Below are 25,910 nucleotides of genomic sequence, written 5' to 3'. Positions count from 1 at the left end.
TTTTACCCTCTTTTTTGCATATAATTATAATTATCCATTCTATTTCATCTCCTTATTTACTAATCTTATTCATTTTACTTCATAAATGGTACGGTATATAAATCCTGCTAATGTTTCTAAATAGCTACAGTGGTTTTTAAGATACTCAACAAAAAAATTCCCATTCTTGTTTAAAATTTTTATCATCTTGATGTCTGATATTCAAAGTCATCTTTGCCATTTCAGCATAATCCATCATTTTGGTAAAGCAGGTTCTCCCCATAGAGGAGAACATGGGTTGCGGAAGGGTTAACAAGACATCCCAGGGTTGGAGAGGTGGGTCAGTTTGGATGGCCACATGTGTGATTGGTGGATGTGCTGTTGCTGGGGAGATCTGCATGTAGCAAATGATTGATTGACAGCCTTACCCTATATATGCTTAGCGAGCAGCTTTCAGTTCCACTGGGGCAGAATTTCACCATCATGTTATGGCACTATTGATGATAGAACTGAAATGCCTGAAAATGAGGTCAAGGTGCAGCTTAGAATCAGAATATTTAAAATATGCTCTTACCTAAGTGAACAAATGAATTTAATGATACCATTTTCCTCATATTCAGCGTCCAACTATCCCTCTAGAAGCTTAATGGGAAGAAGAGACTAGTCTTGAAAGTGTATTGAGCAGAAGGATGTCAATTTTCTTTCAACATTTGCTGCTTTGAGTTACAAAACAAAATGGATTCACTTTGACTTTCCTGCTGGTATTCACTTGACATGGAAGACTTTGAGCTAAATGCCACCTTTGGTGCTTCTAATGCAGGCTTGTCCAACAGGCAGATCATAATATACTGGTAGATCACTGGACATCTGTGGTAGAGCACTGGTAGAGCACTGCCCCCCCCCCCTCAAAAAAGAAGCTCAACAAATTTGGCTCCCCTAAAGAAAGCTAATTATTTTCCCCCAAAAAATGTGGCTTTCCTCCTCCCTAAAAAAAGCTCAACAGCCTTGACCTGCACCCCCAAAAGGGGGTAGATCACTGCCAGTTTTTAACTCTGTGAGTAGATCACACTCTCTTGGGAGTTGCCCACCCCTGCTCTAATGGATAGAGGTAACATGTAGCTCAACATGTTGTTGTTTTTATAAAATGACCCTTGGAACTGAGACTAAATCTTTTACTGATTTTTTCAACCTACAATTATCCAAATCACTATAATTTGTGCATCTGGTCAGAACTCCAGAGGCATTTCAGAAGGCATGAGAAAGCTGTCAACGAACAGCCATGAAAGAGATTATATTAGATGAAACTATGCACAATGAATAGATAGGAGTAGTGGTAAGAGGCAGGCATGACTTTCAATTTTCTTTCTCCAATTTTATAGTTTTTTAAATTATTGGTCAGACTAGCAATCAGTGTTGGAAATCTCACCTATCGGCCATAGCATGTGTTCATACGGTTTTGATTCTTAAAATAAGTTGTGCCAATCTCTCTTGTTGTGCTGTAGTGACAGACAGTTATCATTCAATCTAGTTTAAGTTAGTCTGCAGGTACTGTACTGATGGGCACAAGAGCATCCACATTTTCTGAGACGCTTGACTACAAGGTGCTGTGGTCATTCACTTTGCTTTTTCTGCTGCCTCATGTTTTGTGCAAAGCAGCTATGAGGTGCCCTGAGACTGAAACATTTCCTGTTCCACATGAGTGGTACCAGTCAGGTGGCCTCATCATTGGTGGGATTGCTTCTCAGTTCTACTATTCCATCATTGAAGATTTGTTCAAGGAAAACCCTTCACAGAATCTGTTTGATGATAATCCACAGTAAGAGACTGTCCCTCCCCCTTCATTTGTGGAATTAATACTTCCCAGTACATGACCTGGAAGCTATACACCGGCTCCCTCGGCCAATAATGGTCAGGGGTCCCTTTACCTTTACCTTTTTACTTTATTTAGTATTGTGCATCCTACTAAACTGGCAGGCAGTAAATGATGGCTTTGACCTTTGTGATTAATGACAATCCTTTTTATTTTGAAAAGCAATGTGGTTTGAAAAGAAATGTGGTTTGTATGCTTAGTTTTAATTGTACCAAATGGATATGTAATAAGGACCAACAAGAGGAGGATGGAGATGATACTACTGTACCTAGTCTTGGGGCACAGACTCTGTTTAATCTTCCTAGAACATATATCATGAATCAGGGACTGTTTGAGTGAATTTCTTTGAAATATTTCTGCTTTTCTGGGCTACTTGCACAGAATGGTCACCTGTAAGTTAGCCAGTTTTAGTAAAAATAGAAAGAGGGGAAGATTGTTGTTGTCTTTTGAGGGGGGCGGGCAACTGAGATTAAAGGTCAAACAAGACATAATACAGAGATGGCACGATGGATGATATATATTTATTATTTTAGAGCCACCATAAAAGACAAAGTTAGTTCTGTTTGAGACATAAATGGCAATTTTTTTCTCTACTTCCTGCATTGTAGAATTCTCCTCTGAAATTTTAAACTGACCTCATTTGCAGCATGGTAACAAAATTCTACCAGCACATCCTGGCCTTGGCATTTGCTGTAAAAGTGATAAATGAGAATCCCAACCTCTTGCCCAATGTCACCCTGGGGTTCCACATCTACGACAGCTATTATGATGCAAGGATTACATATCGTAACACTTTGGACCTGCTCTTTAAAATGCATAGATTTGCTCCCAACTACAAATGTGACTCGCAGAAAAACCTCATAGCCATAATCGGAGGACTTAACTCTGATACCTCTTTCCATATGGCTGATACTTTAAGGCTCTACAAGATTCCACAAGTAGGTTTTATGCATAGAGACATGATTCCCCCCCCCAAAAAAATCTCACTTTTCTCTTACCATTCCGAAAATGATTTTGAGATTCAGAATGTGAATATGACTGATGCTGAAGCATTAGAAGCTACAATGTCTATCAGAAACATAGATTACTCCTTAACAGTAGAGATTGTTACACTAGTGAAAGCAGAGAGCATTCAGCACCTTGGACACTTCCAACACAAGCACCCTGTTGTTAAGGCGTTTAGGCGTGCCCGACTCTTCGTGACCCCATGGACCAGAGCATGCCTGGCACTCCTGTCTTCCACTGCCTCCTGCAGTTTGGTCAGACTCATGTTCGTAGCTTCGGTCCAACCATCTGCAACACACACATACAGCACTTTGAGTATGTGAACTACAGTTCTTCAACCCATATAGATCTAATATATCTTCCTCTGCCATGTGCATCTTATACATGATTCCCAACAGTTGAACTAGAGTAGCATTCGGCTGGTGCATTGAGGAATTTTGCCAGCCTATCGGACATGGCAAAGATTTATCTAGGGTTCATCCAACTAGTGCGGCTTCTCCCAAATACTGAATTTCCACAGAGTAATTCCACAATAGGATTGCACTCTACAAATGAAACAAAGGGACATTTCTGACAAGACATAAATACTTTTTGAAATTAAGTATCCAGAAATCGGAAAATGTCGCCACTACTCTTGAATATTCAGCTTGAAGCATCCTTCAGTTTCACTGTCTGGAAACCCCAAAATTGATTCAACAAACATTTCTTGAATGAAGACCACATGCTCAAAATAATTGTATATACTTAGGTACCATTATTATGTCTGTTCTTTTCCTTGTAGCTTGCATATGGCTCATTTCCGCAGGAGGAGAGTGATATAGATCACTTCCTTTCCTTTTACCGCATGGTCCCCAATGAAGCTCATCAGTATATGGCGATCATCAATTTGCTCCAGCATTTTGGATGGACATGGGTTGGACTCTTTGTTACAGATGATGACGGAGGAGAAAATTTCTTGCAGGCCCTGGAGCAATTGCTCTACCAGCATGGATTCTGTTCAGCCTTCACACAAAGAATGGAAAAAATTGCTCATTTTGATATGTTGGGCGAAATTTTTGAGATGATTGATAAGTATTATGAGGGTGTCACAAATGACAAAGCCAATGCATTCATTGTCTATGGAGATTCTCTGACATTGACCTGGCTGAGATCTGTTATATTTCTACGAGATCCTGGAAATAAGGAAAGTGCATCATTTAGAAAGGTGTGGATCATGACAACACAAATCGATTTTGTATTATTGAGTTTTCAAAAGTCTTGGGATCTTGAGCTCTTTCAAGGTGCCATTTCCTTCACCATTCACTCAAATGAGCTTCTCGAGTTCCATGAATTTCTTCAGAGCATAAAACCTTACTGGAATCCAGGTGATGGTTTTCTCAAGGACTTCTGGGAGCAAGCATTTGACTGTCCATTTCCAGATCTGGTCATGCAAGATATGGAAACATGTACAGGGGAGGAGAAGTTAGAGTGTCTTCCTGGCCATCTGTTTGAAATGGGCATGACCGGCCACAGCTACAGCATCTACAATGCTGTCTTTGTTGTGGCTCATGCTTTGCATGCAATTTATTCATACAGATCAAAGCACAGAGCAATGGCAGGAGACAAAAGGTTTGAACTTCAAGATCTGCAGCCTTGGCAGGTAACAAGTTGTAAAATATTATTTCAATGAGACAAATACCCGAAGCCCAAACTTTATGAAATAGGACATTTACAAAGTGATACCATTTTGTAACTTTTCCATCTGCTATATGAAATGAGCTCATTTTTCATACTTGTTCTGTGTTAGGTGCCGATCCATAAGCAATATTCATGCAGAAGGGAGTAACATAATGCAAACAAAATAGTATTTCAGTTAGCCAATTATTCTAAAGCGACACATCATGAAATGTGATATTTTTAAAGTGATAACAGTTTGTGAGTGCCCCTTTTCCTGTATGTTTAGCATGCACAGTATTTTAGCCTTTTGTTACTTTTTTATATCTTTTCCATCCACTAGACTGAAATAGCTCATTTTTGATATTTGGCCTTCACTATATGTATGTAAATATTTCTCCCCTCCCCCTTTCCCCGTTTGAATCAGCTCCACTATTTTCTGCAAGACATTTTATTTAACAACTCAGCAGGGGAAACAATGTCCTTTAATGATAAAAGGGAAATGAGAGGTGGATTTGACATCATGAATATGATCACATTCCCAAACAAGTCCTACTTTCGAATGAAAGTTGGATGTTTTGATCCTGATGCTCTTGAAGGAGAAGCATTCATCATTCATGAAGATCAGGTTTCAATCAGGTCTCTATTCTAGGAATCCTTCTGGTCTCCACTGTTCTTATGATGTGTTCTTTGGGTGTCCGGAAATTCCATTTTCTTTAACACTGCTGTTTGTATCTGATAGGGCAGAGGACAAATGTGGCTTCCTAGCACATTCAAATTTGATGCAGCTTTGAACTGCCTAAGGGGAGGGGGAACCCTGCATTTCTGTAGAAGTAATTTTGTCATTTATATTTACTATACCTTCCATATATAAAAAGCAAAGATTTGGCATATCCAAATGAAATTTCTTCATAGCTGCCCATTCTCTAATCTCTCCTTCTATCTGGCCACATGACCTGGAAACTCTCTGCGGACAAACACCATCTCCCTCGGCCTATAGAGCGATATGAGCGCCGCAACTTCAGAGTCATCCGCGTCCGCACCCAATGGTCATGGGTCCCTTTACCTTTAATAGATCCCATATGAAAGGTCCTGAGTTCAATCTCTTGCATCCCCAGGCAGGGTTAAAATGAAGTCCTGGTGAGATGTTTTTCAATTGTTTTGCAGCATTTTGAAAAAAGGTGCATTTTCTTGAGCCCTCAAACTGTGTGGCTTACCTGCCAAACCAGGTGCCTTACCTGTCATTCCAATCCATGAATGCAAAACTTTGGCACAGCTTTGGAGTGGATTGGACAGTATTGGATTTGGGGTGACCAGTGTAGCACCTTGTTGGGGAATTCAGACAGTGTTTGGAGGGCACTGCATAATGTGGAGTTTGTGCTGCAAAATAATTGCAACGTTTGTCAAAGGTTTGGAGGGAATCCCAAATAATGGGGTTCCTAGTTAATGCAGCTGTGTATGGCAGCTACTTATACTAAACCTTTTTTTTTGCTGAGGGATGAACTCCATTAAGAGAAGTCAAAAAAGCAATTAGTTTCCCTGATCTCCTAAACTGCTTTTTTCTGCTATGGATAGGTGATTCCTCTTTCTCTGTAAAATAAAAAAATTCCTTCAGTAGCACCTTAAAGACCAACTAAGTTTTTATTTTGGTATGAGCTTTCGTGTGCATGCACACTTCTTCAGATACAGTGAAATGGAAGTTTCCAGGCACTTATGTAGAGAAGGGGTGGGGAGGGGTGGGGATGGGGAGGGGGGATCACTCAGAAGGGTGGTGGAAATGGGTGATTGACTGACTGATAGCTGTTGATGACCGCAAACGACTGCAAATGGTTTTGCATGAAAAAGCAAGGGTTGAGATGGCTGAAGATCGCTTATCATGTATAATGAGATAAGAACCCGATATCTCTGTTCAAACCAGGTCCCTCCATGGTTTTGAGCTTGGTGATAAGTTGCAATTCAGCAACTTCTCTTTCCAGTCTATTTCTGAAATTCTTTTGTAGTAAGACAGCTACTTTGAGATCTTGTATAGAATGTCCTGGGAGATTGAAGTGTTCTCCTACTGGTTTTTCTGTCTTCTGGTTCCTGATGTCAGATTTATGTCCATTTATCCTTTGGCGTAGGGTTTGGCCTCTTTCTCTGTGTAATGACCACTGCCACCCTGGCAATCAGAAGAAAAGGAAAGAAGGGGGGAAGTTTTGTTGCTATGGTTGTGTTCCATGTCCAGGAGGGGAAATTTCAAACCAGGATGGTGAGTTATGTAGAAATCATATTTTTCATCCTATGAGGAGACTGGCCGGGGGTGTGGGTGTGAGTTGGGGCCCATGATAAAAATGCCTAAAATCATGCAAGGCATTGAGAAATTGGATAAAAAAGAAAAATTACAGTTCTCATAATACTAGAGCTTTGGGGCATCTAAGGAATTTGAGTGTTGGATGATTCAGAATGAGCAAAATAAAGTTAACTTCTTTATGAAGTACTTGATAAAACTATGGTCAGTGATGGGCACAAAATTTGAAGGCTTCAAAGGAGGATTCAACAAACTCATGTAGAATAAGGCTATCAGTGGCTATGCGCTCAGATGACTTTGCTGGGCCTTCATGCTCAAAGGCTGTATTTTTTCCAAATACCAGTTCCTGGGAAGTGTGGGGGTTGGGGAAGACTTCTGTTTCATTCAGGTTCTGCTTGCAAGCTTCGCATAGGAATCTAGTTGGCCACTGAGAGATCAGGAAGCTGGATGAAATGGGCCATTGACTCTCATCTGCTTATCCCAAAGACAATTTGAAGGATTTCTACTCAGATATTATCAACTTAGCAGACAACCTATGATAACCTTAAGAATGAGGGAGAACAAAGCATTTATATATAAACACCAAAACACATGGATCCAATAGATTGAATTTCATGTCACCAAAGTGGTCACATGGAAGACAAAATACTGTTGAATTAATATTGAAATTTGACCTTGTTTATTTTTCAGATATGAATGACTGCTTCAGATGCCCAAAGGCTCAGTATCCAAACAAGAACAAAACTGCCTGCATTCAGAAAACGATGACCTTCCTTTCTTATGAAGAACCTTTAGGGATCAGTTTAGCATCATTTGCCCTTTCTTTCTTCCTCTTCACTGCTTTGGTTCTAGGAACATTCATTATGTACAAAGACACTCCCATAGTCAAAGCCAACAACCGGGACCTCACCTACTCTCTCATTGTCTCTCTCCTGCTCTGCTTCCTCTCTTCCTTGTTATTTCTGGGTGAACCTTGCAAAGTCTCCTGCCTCCTCCGGCAACCAACATTTGGCATCATCTTCTCAATGGCTGTTTCTTGTGTGCTGGCCAAAACTGTCACTGTAGTTCTAGCTTTCATGGCCACCAAGCCAGGGTCCAGCATGAGGAAGTGGGTAGGGAAAAGACTGGCCTACTCAGTTGTGATTCCCTGTTCTCTTATTCAATCAACTATCTGTACTGTGTGGTTGATGACATCTCCCCCATTCCCTGAATTGGACATCCACTCTTCAGCCGAAGAAATCATTGTGCAATGTAATGAAGGCTCGGTCACCATGTTCTATTGTGTCCTGGGCTACATGGGCCTCTTGGCCATTGCCAGCTTCGTTGCCGCATTTGCAGCCCGCAAGTTACCTGACAGTTTTAATGAAGCCAAGTTCATTACCTTCAGCATGTTGCTCTTTTGCAGTGTTTGGCTGTCTTTTTTTCCAGCCTACCTGAGCACAAGAGGGAAACACATGGTGGCTGTGGAGATCTTCTCCATCTTGTCCTCCAGTGCTGGGTTATTGGGCTGCATCTTTGCCCCTAAATGCTACATCATCATTCTGAGGCCTGAGCTGAACAACAGAGAACAACTTATTCAAAAAAGGTATTAAACAATTCTGCTCCCCCTCACTCTGGTAAATTATTTCCAGACACTCGAAACATTTACATATATACAATACTGGGATTATACAAACCCCTCAGACTCCCCCCCCCATCTCACCCTGGTTTCCATATCAATCCTGCTAATGTTTCTAATTAGTTATAGTGGTTTTTAAGGTACTCAACAAAATTTTCCCATTCTTGTTTTAAAATTTTATCACCTTGATGTCTGTTCTCTTCGGTCATCTTTACAATTTCAGGAAAATTTTCATTTTGATAATCCACTCTTATTTTGTTTGAACCTTCTCTTCCTTCCACATGCTTTCCTAGGCTTTTAAGCCCTTCTGATAGTGTTTCATTTGCACTGGTAGCCTTCAGAATGAATTGTCCCTGCAATGCACATTTTGTGGGGCTGCCCCTGGGGCTTGCTTGGAATTTGAAGCTAGTGTAAAATGCAGTGGCTCAGTTGCTGACTGGGTAGAATTTCAGCATCGTTATGGCATTATTGATGTAAGAACTGAACTGCCTGCAAATGAGGTCAAGGTGCAGCTTGGGATCAGAACATGGGCGTGGGCAGGAGGGGGCAGCTGCCCCCCCTAGAAGCAAAAAAATTAATGTATTTTACAGACCATAACCAGCACTTTTCCCCTCCAAAAACTGAAGTGGAAAGGGCTTTGCTTTAGCAAGAGCAGCTAAGTCTCCACTTGCTGGGGGGGCGGGGGGGCGGGGACACAGCAGTAACAAAAACACATCAAATAAATAAAGCAAAGTGGCTACCAGTAGTTAAGCAGTTAAGACAATGGAGCATATATCCCCAGGCAATATTCGATAGCTGACCATTTCACCCTATTGTTCTTAAGTGGGAGTTGTTAATGAGCATTCAGGAGCATTAAGAGTTCTATTGGTGATTTAATGAGGGTGCAGACTCAGAGGATTCAATTTGACTAAGGTGGCTCTGCAAGGCTAAAAAGAAGTGAATAAGAAAGGGGGGGCTGTAGCTTTGACAGACACAGTGATGTTTATAAAAAGCATTGGTGTTCCAGTCTGCCCCTCCTCCTGCATCTATATACTGTAAATCAGGGGTGGCCACCTCCCAAGAGACTCTGATCTACTCAGAGTTTAAAACTGGGGGTGATCTACCCCCTTTTGGGGGGTTCAGGTCAAAGCTGTTGAGTTTTTTTAAAAGGAAGGGAAGCCCTGTTTTTTGGGGTTTAGGTCAAACTTGTTGAGCTTCTTTTAGGAGGGAGGGAGGCCCATTTTTGTTTAGGGCTTCAGGTCATAGTTCAACTTTTTTGAGGGAGGAGGAAAATTTTGGGTGAGCTTTTTTTAGGGGTGCCAGTGACCTACCAGTGATCTACCAGAGACATCCAGTGATCTACTGGTAGATCACAATCTACCTGTTGGACGTGCCTGCTGTAAATCAAGCAGAGAGAAAGCTGCTTACAAGGCTCCTGTACATGCAGAGTTCCAGCATCACAGCGTCACCCAGAGGCACCCACAAATATGAGTTATCCCTCTCTCTATTTCTTCCTTCCTTCCCTCCCTCTTCCATCCTTAATAAAATACGGGGGGGGCAGATAAGCCCCACATAGAAATCCCATCAACATGGGGGGATGACTCTTTCAAATACGGTATTTACCAGTAATTGGGGGGGGGGGGAGAGGCACCTAGGCCTCTAGGAGTTGGCTGCTATGCCTAGGAGTAGGACAATTCAAGAAAGCAGAACGATGCATATGGTATGGTAATATATCAATAGAATCGTAGAATTGTAGTCGGAAGGGACCACAATGGTCATCTAGTCCAACCCGCTGCAATGCAGGATTTTTTTCCTAAGGTGGGGCTTTAACCATGGTTGAAATATTATGCTGATATGCAGCAACGCCTCGGAGCCGTCATGGCTGCGGCCGTGCCTTGCCTCGCCCTCGCCCGCCTGCCCGACCCTCCCGTCCTCTCCAGCCAAGCAGGGTAGCCACCAACGCTGCCAGCCCCAGAAGCACAAGGTGGCCGCTGCAGCTGCCGCCACGATGTCATCAGGCCCGCTGGCCCTGTAGCCCCGTCCACATTCCCACTTCGTGGCCCCTCCCCTCCCGTGCCTTGCCCCCGCCCCTGAACGACCATGGCTTTGCCCCCCCCCCAGTTTTGATCCTGGCTACGACCCTGGATCAGAATATTTAAAAGATGCTCTTCCCAAAGTGAACAACTGAATTTAAAGATACGATTTCCCTCATATTCAGTGTCCAACTATCCCTCTAGAAGCTTAACGGGAAGAAGGGACTAGTCTTGAAAGTGTATTGAGCAGAAGGATGTCAATGTCCGTGGGAAGCTGGGATTAATATAATATATGGCATTATTGATGTAAGAACTGAACTGCGTGCAAAAAAGGTCAAGTTGCAGCTTGGGATCAGAATACTTAAAAGATGCTCTTCCCAAAGTGAACAACTGAATCTAAGGATACAATTTTCCTCGTATTCAGTGTCCAACTATCCTTCTAGAAGCTTAGTTGGAAGAAGGGACTAGTCTTGAAAGTGTAGTGAGCAGAAGAATGTCAATGTCCGTGGGAAGCTGGGAATGGTCTCTTGATTCCCATGCAGTGTTTTGAAGGGAGATGGTTCAATGTTTCCATGACAGAAATCTTCAGATTAGAGAGATCTGTCAAATGGTTTTCACCAATCTCCTCTCAAAAATTGCCACAGAGACCGGAAGAAACGGCCTTCATGTCTCTTCTGCAACTTCATCTCATTTCCAATATAATGTACAACCATACTTTAAACAATTTCCTCCTTCATTTTTATTCAGCTCTTAGAAAGGAGACTTCAACATTTATAAAGGAATGATAGGAGAGTACAATGATTTTCATGACTTGTGCAAAAATATCTGTGAATCCCTTCCAAAAGAATCATGGGGAAAAGTGTGGCATTTCATGAGATGAAAAGGGGGGGGGGGAATTCAGATTTTACAGAGAAATGTAGACCTAAGTTTCTAATAGCAGTGTAGCACCCTATAAGATTATGGTGAAGCTTGCAGATCTTGAAATCCAAAACTTTTATACCCCTCAATTGCTCTGTGCTTTGATCTGAACTAGTAAATGGGATGCAAAGCATGTGCCACAACATAGACGGCCTTGTAGGTATTCTATCTGTGGCCAGTCATGAGCAGTTCACACTGAGGTCCAGGAAGGCTTTCCAGCCTCTTCTCTCCAGAACACACTTTATTGTCTTCCATCGGCACATGAAGATTTGGATATACAGTCAAATGCAAAGGGGAGGGGAAAGCCTGTACGTGGCTGCTTTCCCTGGAGCTCAAGGCCATTTTTGCCTTGAGAACTCTCGACAGACCCCATTCTTTTGTATGCTACACTTCCACCACTGCAAGGCCATAATTCAGTGGTGGAACATCTGCTCTGGAAGGCCCCAGGTTCAATCCTGGTCATCCTAAGGTAGGGTTAGGTGGGATCCTGCGTGAGGCCCTGGAGTGTTGCTGCCAACTCAGGAGAAGGAAATACGAAGCTAGGACGAGAAACAGGTCTTTTTCAGTGTAAGGCGGCTTCTCTTGTTAACCGCTTGTCATGGTGGATATTGTGGTCTAACAAAAAAGAAGAAGAAATGGAATTGGGCAGGGTCATCATTGTATAGGAGTGTAGTATATCTGAACTAGTAAATGGGATGCAAAGCACGTGCCACAAGACAGACAGCCTTGTAGATATTCCATCTGTGGCCAGTCATAAGCACTTCACACTGAGGCCAGGTAAGGCTTTCCAGCCTCTTCTCTCCAGTACACACTTTATTGTTTTGCAATATATGGCACAATAAAAATGAAATATTTTTCATACAAATTACCAAAGAAAATACTACAAAGAGAGGGAAGGAGTAACAGGAATGCAAGAAAAAGAAGAAAGAGAAAAATGAGGGGAAAGAAAAATTAATATCTATATAGCTTCCATCAACTTTCTATCTTGATCTTCGGTTGACATACTGAGAAAGGAGTCTTACTGGCTCTCGTCTAGTAAAGACTCCTCCTTTCTCAGCCTCCCACCCTGAGAAATAGTACACAATAAATTTGTGGCAGGACCCAGATGTGTCATCCAGAAGGGGAAAATTATACTATTGCAACAATAACCATGAAGGAAAGAGGTGCGACACAAGAGAAGTCGGGGTGAAACATAGGGTTATGTTCATTTAAATTGTGCAAATTATTTTAGCTGTTAACCACATACGTAAGTAGCACACGTCTTATGGGAGAAGGAGGCCTTTTTGACTAGGGTTGCCATATTCCCAAAAGTTAAAAGTGAAAAAGTTGTTGAACTTCTCTTTTTTGCCCAGTGTTATTGAGCTTTTTTTGGGGGGTGGGAGAATATCCCTCCCAAAAAATGGGTTTTTGCCATGCATCTGGGTTTCCCCAAACATTTTGTCCAATGTATGGCAGCCCTATTGTTGACCTACCCCTTCTTGGGTCCCCACAACTCTAAGAAGGTGTTACATGTCAGCTCCAAATGTGATCTGTACAGATGCCAGAACCCAGAAGAAAATAAATGGATCTCACCTTTCTCTTTAAAGGTGTCTAAGAGAGCTCACCAAGCACTTACATGCAAAATTACTGCCCCTATCAGCCACATAACAGGGCAAGTCATGGAATCATGGAATCATACAATTGTAAAGTTGGACTTCCAAGAAGTCCAACCCACTGTAATGCAGGATTCTGAACTTAATATTGCCCAGGCAATATTATATTAATCACAGATATTTAATTATATTAATGACATAAATTTAATTAAGGTCATATACTAGTCTCTCCAGAAAGTTTCTGGTGCTCTTCCCATTTCCCCTCTGGTGCAGCACCAATTGTCTGCATCACATAACTGTCACTAGAAGAAATGTTTTACTTCTAACTTAGGGACTCACGATACAATTTGCATGAGAGGGTTCCCAGTTCCCAGTTTAATGGCCTTCTTAATTAAATTACCCAAAGCAAATTCATGCATCTTAATATAGGCATTGGATGACAGCTGCAACATATACTTCCTTTCCTTGTGTGTCGAGGTACCAAGACTTCCCACCAGTAACTCACACTTCACACAGAATTTAAGTTTAAGGTTTTTGGCATTAATTTTGGCCACAACTTTATTTAAATACAACTAACAAGGCCAGCCCTACGGCAAGGCTGGGGGGGGGGGGCGCCGCGCTGGGAAATGGGGTGGGGGTGGGGCCGCCGGAGGGATCTTCGCACCACGGCGCCAGGGCGCCAGATATGCTTAAGACGGCCCTGACAACTAATGTGAATGGTTGCTTAGGCATTGGTCCCCCCAGCCATCTGTCCCCCGCCTGGATTCCTTTAACGGAAAACCCCTAAAGGCAGCAGCAATTTTGAGGGGCAGGCCCAGCCAAATCCGTACCCCTCCACCATCCAATTTGAACCAATACCTAACCGCAACCTTACAAGTTGTGACATTTTGCTATATAGTAGGCAAAAACCACAAGGCATCAGCCAATCAGACAAGTGGCAAAATTCCTACTAGGCCCCCGCCGCAAAACGTACGACCCCATGACAGGCACAGCAACGTCATGCACAACAACAAAAAACCTAAATATAGGGCGGGAGGGCGGGAGATCCATTGCAAGACCAAAAGTGAAACCATAAGGTGCTTGCTCAAATATAAAGGCTGTGGCTGTCAATCAAAAAATTGCCACATAACATTCTCCCCAGCAACAACACCCCAGTGGCCACCCAAAGTGACCCGCCCAACAAACCTGGGAATGTCTTGTTAACCCTTCCGCAACCCATGCCTCTCCTTAAGGGGAGAACCTGCTTTCTGGCAACATAAGTGTGGGGGAAATTAGCAAATCACATGTGATGAATCTCTGTAATATGTGGGTCTCAGTAAGGGAAATAAAGTGCACCGATCCCCCTTGTAACATTGTAGAGAAGCAGAAATTAGACACAACCACAGCCATTCCCAACCTTAGTCTCATAACACATTTGTCCCTTGTGGACAAACCTTTCATTGTCATTGAAAGACCTAACTCCCTTCCAATTGGTCACCTGTTTCTAATGCATTTAAATGATATTTGGTGTTGGTGTTGGTATTTCATTTCATTTTTCTCATTTCAACATGACCATTTTTTTTTCTGAGTGAAGCTCTCTTGCAGCTTATAGCTTCCTTGACACTTACATCCTGTTGGCATGCAGTTCTTTTTTAAAAAAATCATTTTTTATTAAATTTCCCAAATTAACAATTCAATCAATTCACATTAAATAATCCAAATTATACATATACATATCCAAATATTCTGCCCAATTATTTTTATTTTTTGGGACTCCCCGTGCTTCAAGGTTTGGAGGGCTCTGTTTTTCTCATTTTCACTGCATTTCCTAAATTCACCAATATTCCTCTATTTCCTTCTGTTGTTCTCCTTCATTCTTTCACAGCCTCTGAGTTAGAGTTAATAATATTTTTCTGTGTGGATTTTATATCATCTGATTCTCTTCCATAAATTTGCAAAATCTCCTCACACACCAGTATTTCAAATCAGTCCAACAGTCCTTCGTTGTTGGCAGCCGCCATCTTACATCATTCCAATAACATCCAATCTAAGCGTCTGCTCCATAATTTCCCCGAGCTGGTTACATCAAACATCAAACATTTGCCTTTCCAGGAGAGTTTTGACAAATCACATAAGGGTATAGGTAAATCACATATTAGAGGCTTGCCTCCCCCTATGGTTGTTTGTAGTTCTCCAGCTCGGTCCAATATGGTGTATTTCCAAATTGTTACTGCGCCACAACTCACAGAGATTCCAGAAAACCATCCAAGTTTTTAATGAGTTTCCGGCAGCTGAAGATATGCTGTTTCTGTCCAATATCAACAAATTAAAGAGTCTTTTTGTCTTCCAGGCCAGTCTTAATCTATATATATATAAATGTAAAAATTGTGAAACTGCGTTTGACACTTTTCTCCGTAACCGCTTGACCGATCGTCCTGAAATTTTGACACAACGATCCAGGCCACTCCTAGAGCGTTGTTGGGGGCAAAAATCCCTCAAATCACACACCTGCGCAGGTACAGACCTGCTTTTCCACCAACTCAAACAGCGCCCTCAAGTGGCATAATACCCTCCTCCACCCCCTCCCTTCCTGTGAAATATAAGCCACACCCACAAACCAAATGACTTCACCATCAACCAAGCAACTGAAACCCCAAGTCGGCCATTATCAGACCACTACGCCTTTGTTTAATGTAGGCCCCTGACAGGCCATGGGGGGAACCCACAACAACGCACTTAGGGGCACGGCAAGGGGTTTTTTACTTTACCATTTAGCACCACTAACCCCCCCAAAAAAACTCCAACAAAAAAACAACATTGCCAAGTGGAGGTCGGGGCCTGCCTGGGGCGGGTGGCACAGAACGCAGCACGGCCTTTGATTTATGTAGGCCACAAACCCCGCCTCTGCCACGAGATCCTGTAAAACAGGAGGCCTTGGCTCCATTTTACATACTAGGCCTCAGGTCTATAGCCCATTAAATACTATCCCAAATGGAGCCATGGGTGGGAGGTGGGGGGGGAGGAGGAGCCCAAATAGGTCATGGGCTGATGTAGGGTGGGGGGTAGATAACCCACAGCAACACACTTGGGGGCAAGGCAAGGGGTTTTTACTTTACAATTTAGCACCACTAACCCCCCCGCCAAAAAAAATCCACAAGACAACAATAAATACCATCCTTCCAAACGTCATGCGATACGCCAGTCATGGAGGGGGGGGGACAGAATAGATCATGGATCGGGACACGTGGGGGCAGTCACAGGGATTAGCCACAGTCGTGCCCCTTTTAACCTAGGCTTTACTGTCTTTCTCAAAAAATAAGACACTGTCTTATATTTATTATTCCTAAAATAACCCCACATTGGCTTATTTTCAGGGGATGTCTTATTTTTTATTACACGTCCAGCCTTACCTCTTCCTTGGGGCCCTCCAGAACTGCGCCTATCACTATGTCTTATTTTCAGGGTATGGCTTATATTGCACAAATGTCTTATTTTAGGAGAAACAACTGATTGTTTAAAAAAAAACATGCACTTTCTCTCCCCAGTTTAAGTCCTCAGATATTTGCAGTGGCCACCCCATTTACAATCCCCTACCTTCCCCTTTCCACTTCCTGAGTATTTTTATGGAACTGAACAACTCGGGTACTTCAGAATGCGCCTTCTGTTGCCAGGCCCTTACAGGGCCCGGGCCAGGTAGATAATGTGGCCCTGTTTTTAACCCTTTGGTTACTTTTATCATTTTAATGATTGTGAATATGCTGACCGAGGCCCCCTTTAGATTCGGAGGCCCGCGCCAAGTGGCCCATATGACCCCCCTCCTTCAGTCTGGGCCTGTCTGTTGCTACGGGGCTATGGGGCGTCGCTATTTGACCCCCCCCCGGTTGGGATTCTTTAAGTAGTTCTCTGGGTCCCAGGGCACATCATCACCCCCATCCTTAATCTAAATATATAGAAATGTTCACGATGCATGTGCAGGGGCCAATGTATGGAGATACAGGGTGGAGGGGACAACAGAGGGCTCAGACAAAAGTAAATACTGGGAAATAGAACCCAGAAACTGACAACTCCTTCTCCAATGATGGGGGCCAATGTAGGAAGATACCGGGGGTAGGGGACACACTCCCCAGGAACAACAGAGGGTTCAGACAAAAGTGCATGCTGGGAAATAGAACCCAGAACCTAACAGTTCCTTTTCGAAGGGTGGGGGCCAAGGTATGGAAATACAGGGGGGAGGGGCCAACACTCCCCAGGGACAACAGAGGGAAGGGTATCCTACCGAAACACAGGGATGAGCCGGAGTGGAGGGAGGAGGGGCAGGATACGTCATGGATCGTGACAGGGTGGGGGGGTCACAGGAAAGAACCACAGCAACGCATGGCCGGTTCAGCTAGTTATATCATATTTTTATTTCCACACAGTTTATGATTTTTAAAGTTATATTATATCCATGAATACCAACTTTCCGAATTCCATTCTTGTTTGCTATAAGTAATATAAACGTTTCTTCTTGGGGGGGGGGGGTTTACCAAGTAAATAATGAAGCAAATTACCATAATAAAAATGAAAGCTCGCCCCCCCCTTTCAGTTCCGTTCTTACATACCAGTCCTATGTTTACCTTCTCTCTCAGTCTTTTTTTGGCACCTCAGTGGCTTCATTATTTAGCAGAGTAATATCTCCCTCCTTGTTTAGAGCATGTTCAAAACTTAAATCCAATTTTTCATCTTAGGTAATGGAACCTGGGCCGCTCTCGGGTACAGTGTCAAGGAGAGCCAACTCTCTCAGGAGCTTTCCATCAAGTCCCCCCCCCCCCAACTCCTCTTTCCTTCTGAATTTGGAGCTAGGTTATTGGGCTGCCACGGATGAGGCAGTGTCTTCCCGTACTCCAGGAAGATTTTGGGAGGCTGATTACTCCCATCACAGCCTCTAATTACCCCGTGGGAGCCATAGCAATGGAATTTTTAGCTACCTTCCGAGACGACTCAAGCGGAAGTCCGAACTGTGGCATGCAGTTCAATAAAATTGCTAAAAATCAAAAAGATTATATGGTGGCGGAGTCTCTTTATTTGGAGGTCTTTAAGCAGAGGCTTGACAGGCATATGTCAAGAATGCTTTGATGGTGTTTCCTGCTTGGCAGGGGGTTGGACTGGATGGCCCTTGTGGTCTCTTCCAACTCTATGATTCTATGATTCTATATAGAATCTGAGTTGATGGAACCCTGAGGATCATCCAGTCCAGTCATAGGCACACTCCGGCCCTCCAGATGTTTTGGACTACAATTCCCATCATCCATGACCACTGGTCCTGTTAGCTAGGGATGATGGGAATTGTAGTCCCAAACATCTGGAGGGCTGGAGTTTGCCTATGCCTGATCTAGTCCACCCCCTGCAATGCAGGCCTGTGCAGCTGTCCCTTACAGGGATCAAATCTGCAACCTTGGCAATCTCAGCACCATGCTCCAACCAGCCGAGTTATCCGACTGCCTTATCCTCTGTTGAAGTCAAGGTGATGTACATGGTTCTAACCATCCTCATTTTAGTTGTTGTTGTTGTTGTTGTTGTTGTTGTTTAGTCATTTAGTCGTGTCCGACTCTTTGTGACCCCATGGACCATCCATAGCACGTCAGGCAGTCCTGTCTTCCACTGCCTCCCGCAGTTTGGTCAAACTCATGTTGGTAGCTTCGAGAACACTGTCCAACCATCTCATCCTCTGTCGTCCCCTTCTCCTTGTGCCCTCCATCTTTCCCAACATCAGGGTCTTTTCCAGGGAGTCTTCTCTTCTCATGAGGTGGCCAAAGTATTGGAGCCTCAGCTTCAGGATCTGTCCTTCCAGTGAGCACTCCCATTTTAGTCTTCTCTTCTCATGAGGTGGCCAAAGTATTGGAGCCTCAGCTTCAGGATCTGTCCTTCCAGTGAGCACTCCCATTTTAGTCTTACATCAGCCCTATGCGGTAGGGTATGCCAAGAGAGAAAAAAAACAGCTCGCCCAAAAACATAGAGCAGAGCTTTTTAAACTTTGTGTCATAACATGTTATTGTTTCAGCTGCAGTGTGTAGGTGTGTCACACAAATGGTCCCCACACTCCTCCCAGGGCTGGAAAGGGGTTATTTTAACATTCAGTTTGCAAGTAAAACTGAATTATTATGTTGGAAAATGATGCATATTTTAAAACTGTGTCACCAACATCAACAGTTTGTAAAGCTTTCAAATAGAGTGGGCTTCATGACATGGGGATTCGAACTCCAGTCTGAATGGCAAACATAATGGGTCAAACTGGGGACCACCCACATTCCATCCCAGATGTAGTCCTGAATATGTTTTGGGACATGGCTAATCTATAATTTTGCTTTTAAAATAAATAATTCACATTCCACAATGTGTTCTTTTCAAATATTTTTAATGAATTTTAGTAACCAGAAACAGGCTCCATAAAATACAAAAGAAAAAGAAATTAGCTTTAAAAGAAAAAAGGGGGTGGGGATAAGCTGTCATGAATGGCAATAAAGAGATTTTGATATAGCTATGTGATATTCTAAGTCAATAATAAAACATATCAAGAAGAAAATAATGTGCTATCTGTAATAACAAAGGGTTTCATGTTTGAAAGAATAACTATTACAAATGTTTGTTTAAAAAAGAACTTAAAAGGCAACCTTGAACTAGACAAAAAGCCAAATACCCACATAGAGCTGTGGTATGTCACACTCCTCAAAAATCTCACTATCTGAATACAATGCATTCTCAGGAGATCGTTTGTTAGGTGTCCATTTACATAACAAGCCAACCATTTCCATAAGTTCCAATGGGAATATTTCTAATGTGTTGTCAGTCTCAAAATTTTGACACCCCCCAAAGGGTGAAAACCCCACGAAAACCCTCTGAAATCTTGTAAAAGAAGGAAGAAAACTCTGATTATATGTGTACAGTACTAAACACAGGTACAACTGTTTGGAGAGCTGAATCTACGGTGTGTATAACAAGATTTGGGTACTAATTACTCACGTTAGAGTATGTGAATTTGGATACTGAGACATGTGTATATAAAATAAAATTAAACAAGTGGCGAAAAAGTAATCTCAAGCACAATTTAAAATTTACCAGAGTAAGGGGGGAAACAATGTTTATTTAGTATTTTTTTAAATAAGTTGTTCTCTGTTGTTCAGCTCAGGCCTCAGAATAATGATGTAGCATTTAGGGGCAAAGATGCAGCCCAATAACCCAGCACTGGAGGACAAGATGGAGAAGATCTCCACAGCCACCATGTGTTTCCCTCTTGTGCTCAGGTAGGCTGGGAAAAAAGACAGCCAAACACTGCAAAAGAGCAACATGCTGAAGGTAATGAACTTGGCTTCATTAAAACTGTCAGGTAACTTGCGGGCTGCAAATGCGGCAACAAAGCTGGCAATGGCCAAGAGGAACATGTAGCCCAGGACACAATAAAACATGGTGACTGACCCTTCATTGCATTGCACAATGATTTCTTCTGCTAAAGAGTGCATGTCCAGTTCAGGGAATGGGGGAGATGTCATCAACCACACAGTACAAATAGTTGATTGAATAAGAGAGCAGGAAAAGACAATGGAATTTGTCAGTCTTTTACTCATCCACTTCCTCATGCTGGACCCTGGCTTGGTGGCCATGAAAGCTAGAACTACAGTGATAGTTTTGGCCAACACACAAGAAACGGCTACAGAGAAGATGAGGCCAAACATTGGTTGCCGGAGGAGGCAGGAGACTTTGCTAGGTTCACCCAGAAATAGCAATGAAGAGAGGAAGCAGAGCAGGAGAGAGACAAGGAGAGAGTAGGTGAGGTCCCGGTTGTTGGCTTTGACTATGGGAGTCTCTCTGTACTTAATGAATATTCCTAGCACCAAAGCTGTGATGAGGAAGAAAGAAAGGGCAATGGATGCTAAACTGATACCCAAAGGTTCTTCGTAAGAAAGGAAGGTCATTGTTTTCTGAATGCAGGCAGTTTTGTTCTTGTTTGGATACTGAGCTTTTGGGCATCTGAAGCAGTCATTCATATCTGAAAAATAAACAAGGTGAAATTTCAATACTGATTGAACAGTACTTTGTCTTCACTGACATTAAATTAAACTTATTGGATCTATGTGTTTTAGTGATATAAATGCTTTGATCTCACTGATTCTGAAAGCCATTATACTGATTCAATTCTTACTTTTCAATAGTATTTTGCCTTCTAATTTATTTCCTCTTTTGGATAAAAACATAAGAGCCTGCTGGATCAGGCCAATGACCCATCTCATCCAGCTTCCTGATTTCACAGTGGCCAACCACATACCTAGGGGGAAACCTGCATCTCATATTTGGAAGAATACAGCTTCTGTCCATGTAGGCACTGCAAAGCCATCAGAGATAATAGCCATTGATATTCTCCATGAGTTTGTCTAATACTCCTTTGAAGCCTTCAAAATTGGTGCCCATCAGTGCCTCTAGAGGGAACAAATTCCATAACTTAATCCTGTACTTCATGAAGAGGTTGTTTGTTTGTTTTTTGCCTGTTCTGAATTATCCAACACTCAATTTCCTTTGATGTCCCTGAGATCTAGTGTTATGTTTATCCTATTTTCCCATGCATTGAACAATTTAATCCATTTTGTATCATGTTGCCCCTTACTCTTTTTGCACTAAAATAACCCCCTTAAATGCTACTGTCTAGCCTTGCCAGTGTCCTCGTAGGGTGAAAAATATGATTTCTACATAACTCACCATCCTTGTTTGAAATTTCCCCTTCTGGACACGGAGCACAATCATAGCAGCAAAACTTTTCCCCTTCTTTCTTTTTCTTCTGATTGCCAGGGTTGCAGTGGTCGTTACATAGAGAAAGGGGAGTCACCTATCCATAGCAGAAAAGCCTTTTAGGAGATCAGAGAAACTGATTGTTTATTTGACTTCTATTAATGAACTTCACTACTCAGCAAATAAAGTTTTAATATAAAAGATCTGCATTATAGGGCTGTGTTAACTATGAATCCCATTATTTGGAATCCCCTCCGAACCTATGACAAACTTTGCAATCAAAACCCACACATTGCGAGGTGACCTGTAAGGCCCTATGTTTGGCAGGTCAGCCACACAGTTTGTGGGCTCAACAAAATGTTAAGTTTGTTCTGCAAAATGCTGCAAAACAATAGCAAAACAGCTCACCAGTACTTCATTTTAATGCTGCCTGGAGCCTTATGCAAGCAGTACGTGTTCTAATACTGAGGTTATCCAATTGGCGCCTATGTAGAAATTTCATTTATATATTCCAATGCTTTGCTTTATGTATATGGAAGATATAGTTATACAAAAATGTACTTCCCCTCTCCCCCATGACATTTCTAAGTGGCATCAATTTTGAATGTGCCAGGCAGCCACATTTTTCCTTGGCCATATCAAATGGAAACAACAGTTGTAAACAAAATGGAATTCCTGACATCTAAAGAACACATCATAAGAAAAGTGAGTAACAGATGGAGTCCAAGGATGCAGACCTGATTAAAACCTCTGTGCCACACAATCATATCTTCATGAAAAATGAATGCTTCTCCTTCAAGAGCATCAGGAACAACTCGTCCAACTTTCATTTGAAGGAAGGACTTGTTTGGGAATGTGATCATGTTCGTGATGTCAAATCCACCTCTCATTTCCCTTTTTTCATTAAAGGACATTGTTTCTCCTGCTGAGTTGTTGAATAAAATGCCTTGCAGAAAACAGTGGAGCTGATTCAAAGAGAAAAAGGAAAAAGAAGGGTGTGTGTGTGTGTGTGTGTGTGTGTGTGTGATGCAGACCAATTCTAAACAATGACCTATTTTCATATATCAAATGGAAAAGTTATAACACAGCAATAGATGGCAAAAAATCTGTACATGGAAATATACAGGAAAGGGGGACACTCACAAAATGTAATCACTTGATATCTGGCCTTGGAGTAAATGGCCGACTGAAATAATATTTTGTTGTAACAATATATATACAGTGGTGCCTCGCTTAACGAATGCCCTGCTTAACGAAATTTCTGCTTAACGAAAGGTTTTTTCTAGCGGAGGTTGCCTCGCTAGACGAATTCGTTTTATGAAAAATTCGTCTAATGAATCGCGGTTTCCCATAGGAATGCATTGAAATTCAATTAATGCGTTCCTATGGGCAAAAAATTTTTTTAAAAAAATTCAATGCATTCCTATGGGATTCGCTAGACGAATTTTTCGTTATAAGAAAAGACCTGTGGAATGAATTAAATTTGTCTAATCACTGTATGTGTGTGTGTGCATATGTGTGTGTGTGTGTGTGTGTGTGTGTGTGTGTGTGTGTGTGTGTGTGTATATATATATATATATATATATATATATATATATATATATATATGTAAAAATATTGAAAATATTGAAAGTGTCAGCCGCACTTTTCTCCGTAACCGCTTGACCGATCATCTTGAAATTTTGACACAATGATCCAGGCCACTTCCCGAGGGTTGTTGGGGACAAAAAAATTCTCAAATTTCGCATCTGGGCAGGTAGAAACCTGGTTTTCCACCAAGTCAAACAGTGCCCTCAAGTGGCGTTATACCCTACTCCACCCCTCCCTTCCTGTGAAATCTAAGCCACACCCACAAACCAAATGACACCATCAACCAAGCAACTGAAACCACCAATGCGGTCATTATCAGACCCCTAGGCCTTTGCTTTATGTAGGCCCCTGTCAGGCCCCCACTAGGCCCGGGGGGGGGATAACCCACAGCAACGCACTTGGGGGCACGGTAAGGGCTTTTTACTTTACAATTTAGCACCACTCCCCCCCCCAAATCACCCACCAAATAACCACAAGACAAAAATACGCCGGTCATGGGGGGGGCAAACAGAATAGATCATGGATTGGGACACATGGGGGCAGTCACAGGGATTAGCCGCAACAACGTGCCACACCCACAAACCCCGCCTCCACCACGAGATCCTGTAAAACAGGGGGACTCTGAGGCTCAGGGGGATCTGAAGGGGGCCTATTACCAGACAACCCACAGAGTCAGGCCAGGGCCAAGGAATGGAGATACAGGGCGGAGGCCTCGGGTCACATTTAAATACTATCCCAAGCCAAGGCCTCACCTCTACTTTACAGCCTAAAGACTAGGCCTTGGCTCCATTTTACAGACTAGGCCTCAGCTCTACAGCCCTTTAAATACTATCCCGAATGGAGCCATGGGTGGGAGGTGGGGGTAGGAGGAGCCCAAATAGGTCATGGGCTGACGTAGGGTGGGGGGAGCAACTGTCCAACAACCACCAAAACAGCCATTCCACCCCCCAAAGCCCAAGCCCAAAGCCTCTCCCGGCAGCTGCATTAATAAATGCCTGGCAGCATTAGGCAGTCGTTCATCATTTCTCCTAACACGCACTTCGGGGCACAGCAAGGGGTTTTCGCTTTATAATTTAGTGGGCGTTGTGTCACATGTGAGGCTCCGGTGGCCATTTTAAGTAAGGGCAGTTGTGTCCCTTTTAACCTAGGCTTTACCGTATATACTACAACTGATTGCAAGCCTCTGTGTCTTTTTTAAAAAACAACAACCATGCAGTTTCTCTCCCCAGTTTAAGTCCTCAGATATTGGCAGTGGCCACCCCCCACCCCATTTACAACCCCCTACCTTCCCCTTGCCACTTCCTGGGTTTTTTTATGGAACTGAACAACTCAAGTGCTTAAGAACGCGCCTTCTGTTGCCAGGCCCTTGCAGGGCCAGACAGAGGCCCGGGCCAGGTAGATAATGTGGACCTGTTTTAAACCCTTTTGTTACCTTTTCATTTTGATGATTGTGAATATGCTGACCGAGGCCCCCTTTAGATTCGGAGGCCCACTCCAAGTGGCCCATATGACCCCCCTCCTTCTGTCTGGGCCTGTCTGTTGCTACGGGGCTGTGGGGCTTCGCTATTTGACACCCCCCCAGTCGGGATTTTTTAAGTAGTTCTCTGCATCCCAGGGCGCATAATCACCCCCGATCCTTAATCTAAATATATAGAAATGTTCACGATGCATGCGCAGGGGCCAATGTATGGAGATACAGGGGGGAGGGGACAACAGAGGGCTCAGACAAAAGTAAATACTGGGAAATGGAACCCAGAAACTGACATTTCCTTCTCCAAGGGTGGGGGCCAATGTAGGAAGATACCAGGGGTAGGGGCCAACACTCCCCAGGAACAACAGAAGGCTCAGACAAAAGTGCATGCTGGGAAATAGAACCTAGAAGCTGACAGTTCCTTTTTGAAGTGTGGGGGCCAAGGTATGGAGATACAGGGGGGAGGGGCCAACACTCCCCAGGGACAACAGAGGGAAGGGTATCCTACCGAAACACAGGGATGAGCCGGGGTGGAGGGAGGTGGGGCAGGATACGTCATGGATTGGGACAGGGTGGTGGGGGGTCACAGGAAAGAACCACAGCAACATGTGGCCGGGTCAGCTAGTAATCTATATACATAAAAATGTAAAAATCTTGAAAGTGTTGGCTGAACTTTTCTCCGTAACCACTTGACCGATCGTCCCGAAATTTTGACACAACGATCCAGGCCACTCCCTGAGCGTTGTTAAAAAAAAATCCCTCAAATTTCACAACTGGGCAGGTAGAAACCTCCTTGTCCACAAAGTAAAACAGCGCCCTCAAGTGGAATTCCTCCCACAGTACACCCCTCCCTTCCTGTGAAATCTACACCACACCCACAAACCAAATAATGACATCATCAACCAAGCAACTAAAACCACCAAGGCGGCCATTATCAGACCCCTATGCCCATGCCAGGCTGCTAGGCCCCCACTAGGCCCCGGGGGGGAGAGAGGGTGAGCGCCAGGGTTGCAGCACGGCCTTTGTTTTATGTAGGCCCCTGCCAGGCCGCCAGGCCCCCACTAGGCCCGGGGGGGAGAGGAAAAGTGCATGGATCGCAGACTGCAGCACGGCCTTTGTTTTATGTAGGCCCCTGCCAGGCCCCCACTAGGCCCAGGGGGGAAATAACCCACAGCAATG

The 25,910-nt window shown here is 43.2% G+C and overlaps 2 protein-coding genes across 2 annotated transcripts; one reads left to right on the top strand and one right to left on the bottom strand.

Moving 5' to 3' along the window:
• Nucleotides 1–1,637: 1,637 nt before the first annotated feature.
• LOC132593019 (vomeronasal type-2 receptor 26-like) lies at nucleotides 1,638–8,386 on the top strand. Its single transcript, XM_060281383.1, has 4 exons — nucleotides 1,638–1,795; nucleotides 2,496–2,787; nucleotides 3,636–4,299; nucleotides 7,485–8,386. The coding sequence occupies exons 1-4, from the start codon at nucleotides 1,638–1,640 to the stop codon at nucleotides 8,384–8,386; spliced, it is 2,016 nt and encodes a 671-aa protein (XP_060137366.1).
• An 11,684-nt stretch (nucleotides 8,387–20,070) lies between these two features.
• LOC118078098 (vomeronasal type-2 receptor 26-like) lies at nucleotides 20,071–21,761 on the bottom strand (the record flags this gene model as incomplete). The annotated part of the gene is made up of 2 exons (XM_035101825.2): nucleotides 21,641–21,761; nucleotides 20,071–20,936 (listed from the first exon to the last, which is right to left on the bottom strand). A coding segment is annotated over exon 2 (864 nt), but the record flags the coding sequence as incomplete, so codon positions are not given.
• Nucleotides 21,762–25,910: the final 4,149 nt, after the last annotated feature.

Source organism: Zootoca vivipara, chromosome 13 (genome assembly GCF_963506605.1).
Source record: "Zootoca vivipara chromosome 13, rZooViv1.1, whole genome shotgun sequence".
NCBI classification, from domain to species: Eukaryota; Metazoa; Chordata; class Lepidosauria; order Squamata; family Lacertidae; genus Zootoca; species Zootoca vivipara.
This window is presented reverse-complemented; position numbering and strand designations above follow the sequence as displayed.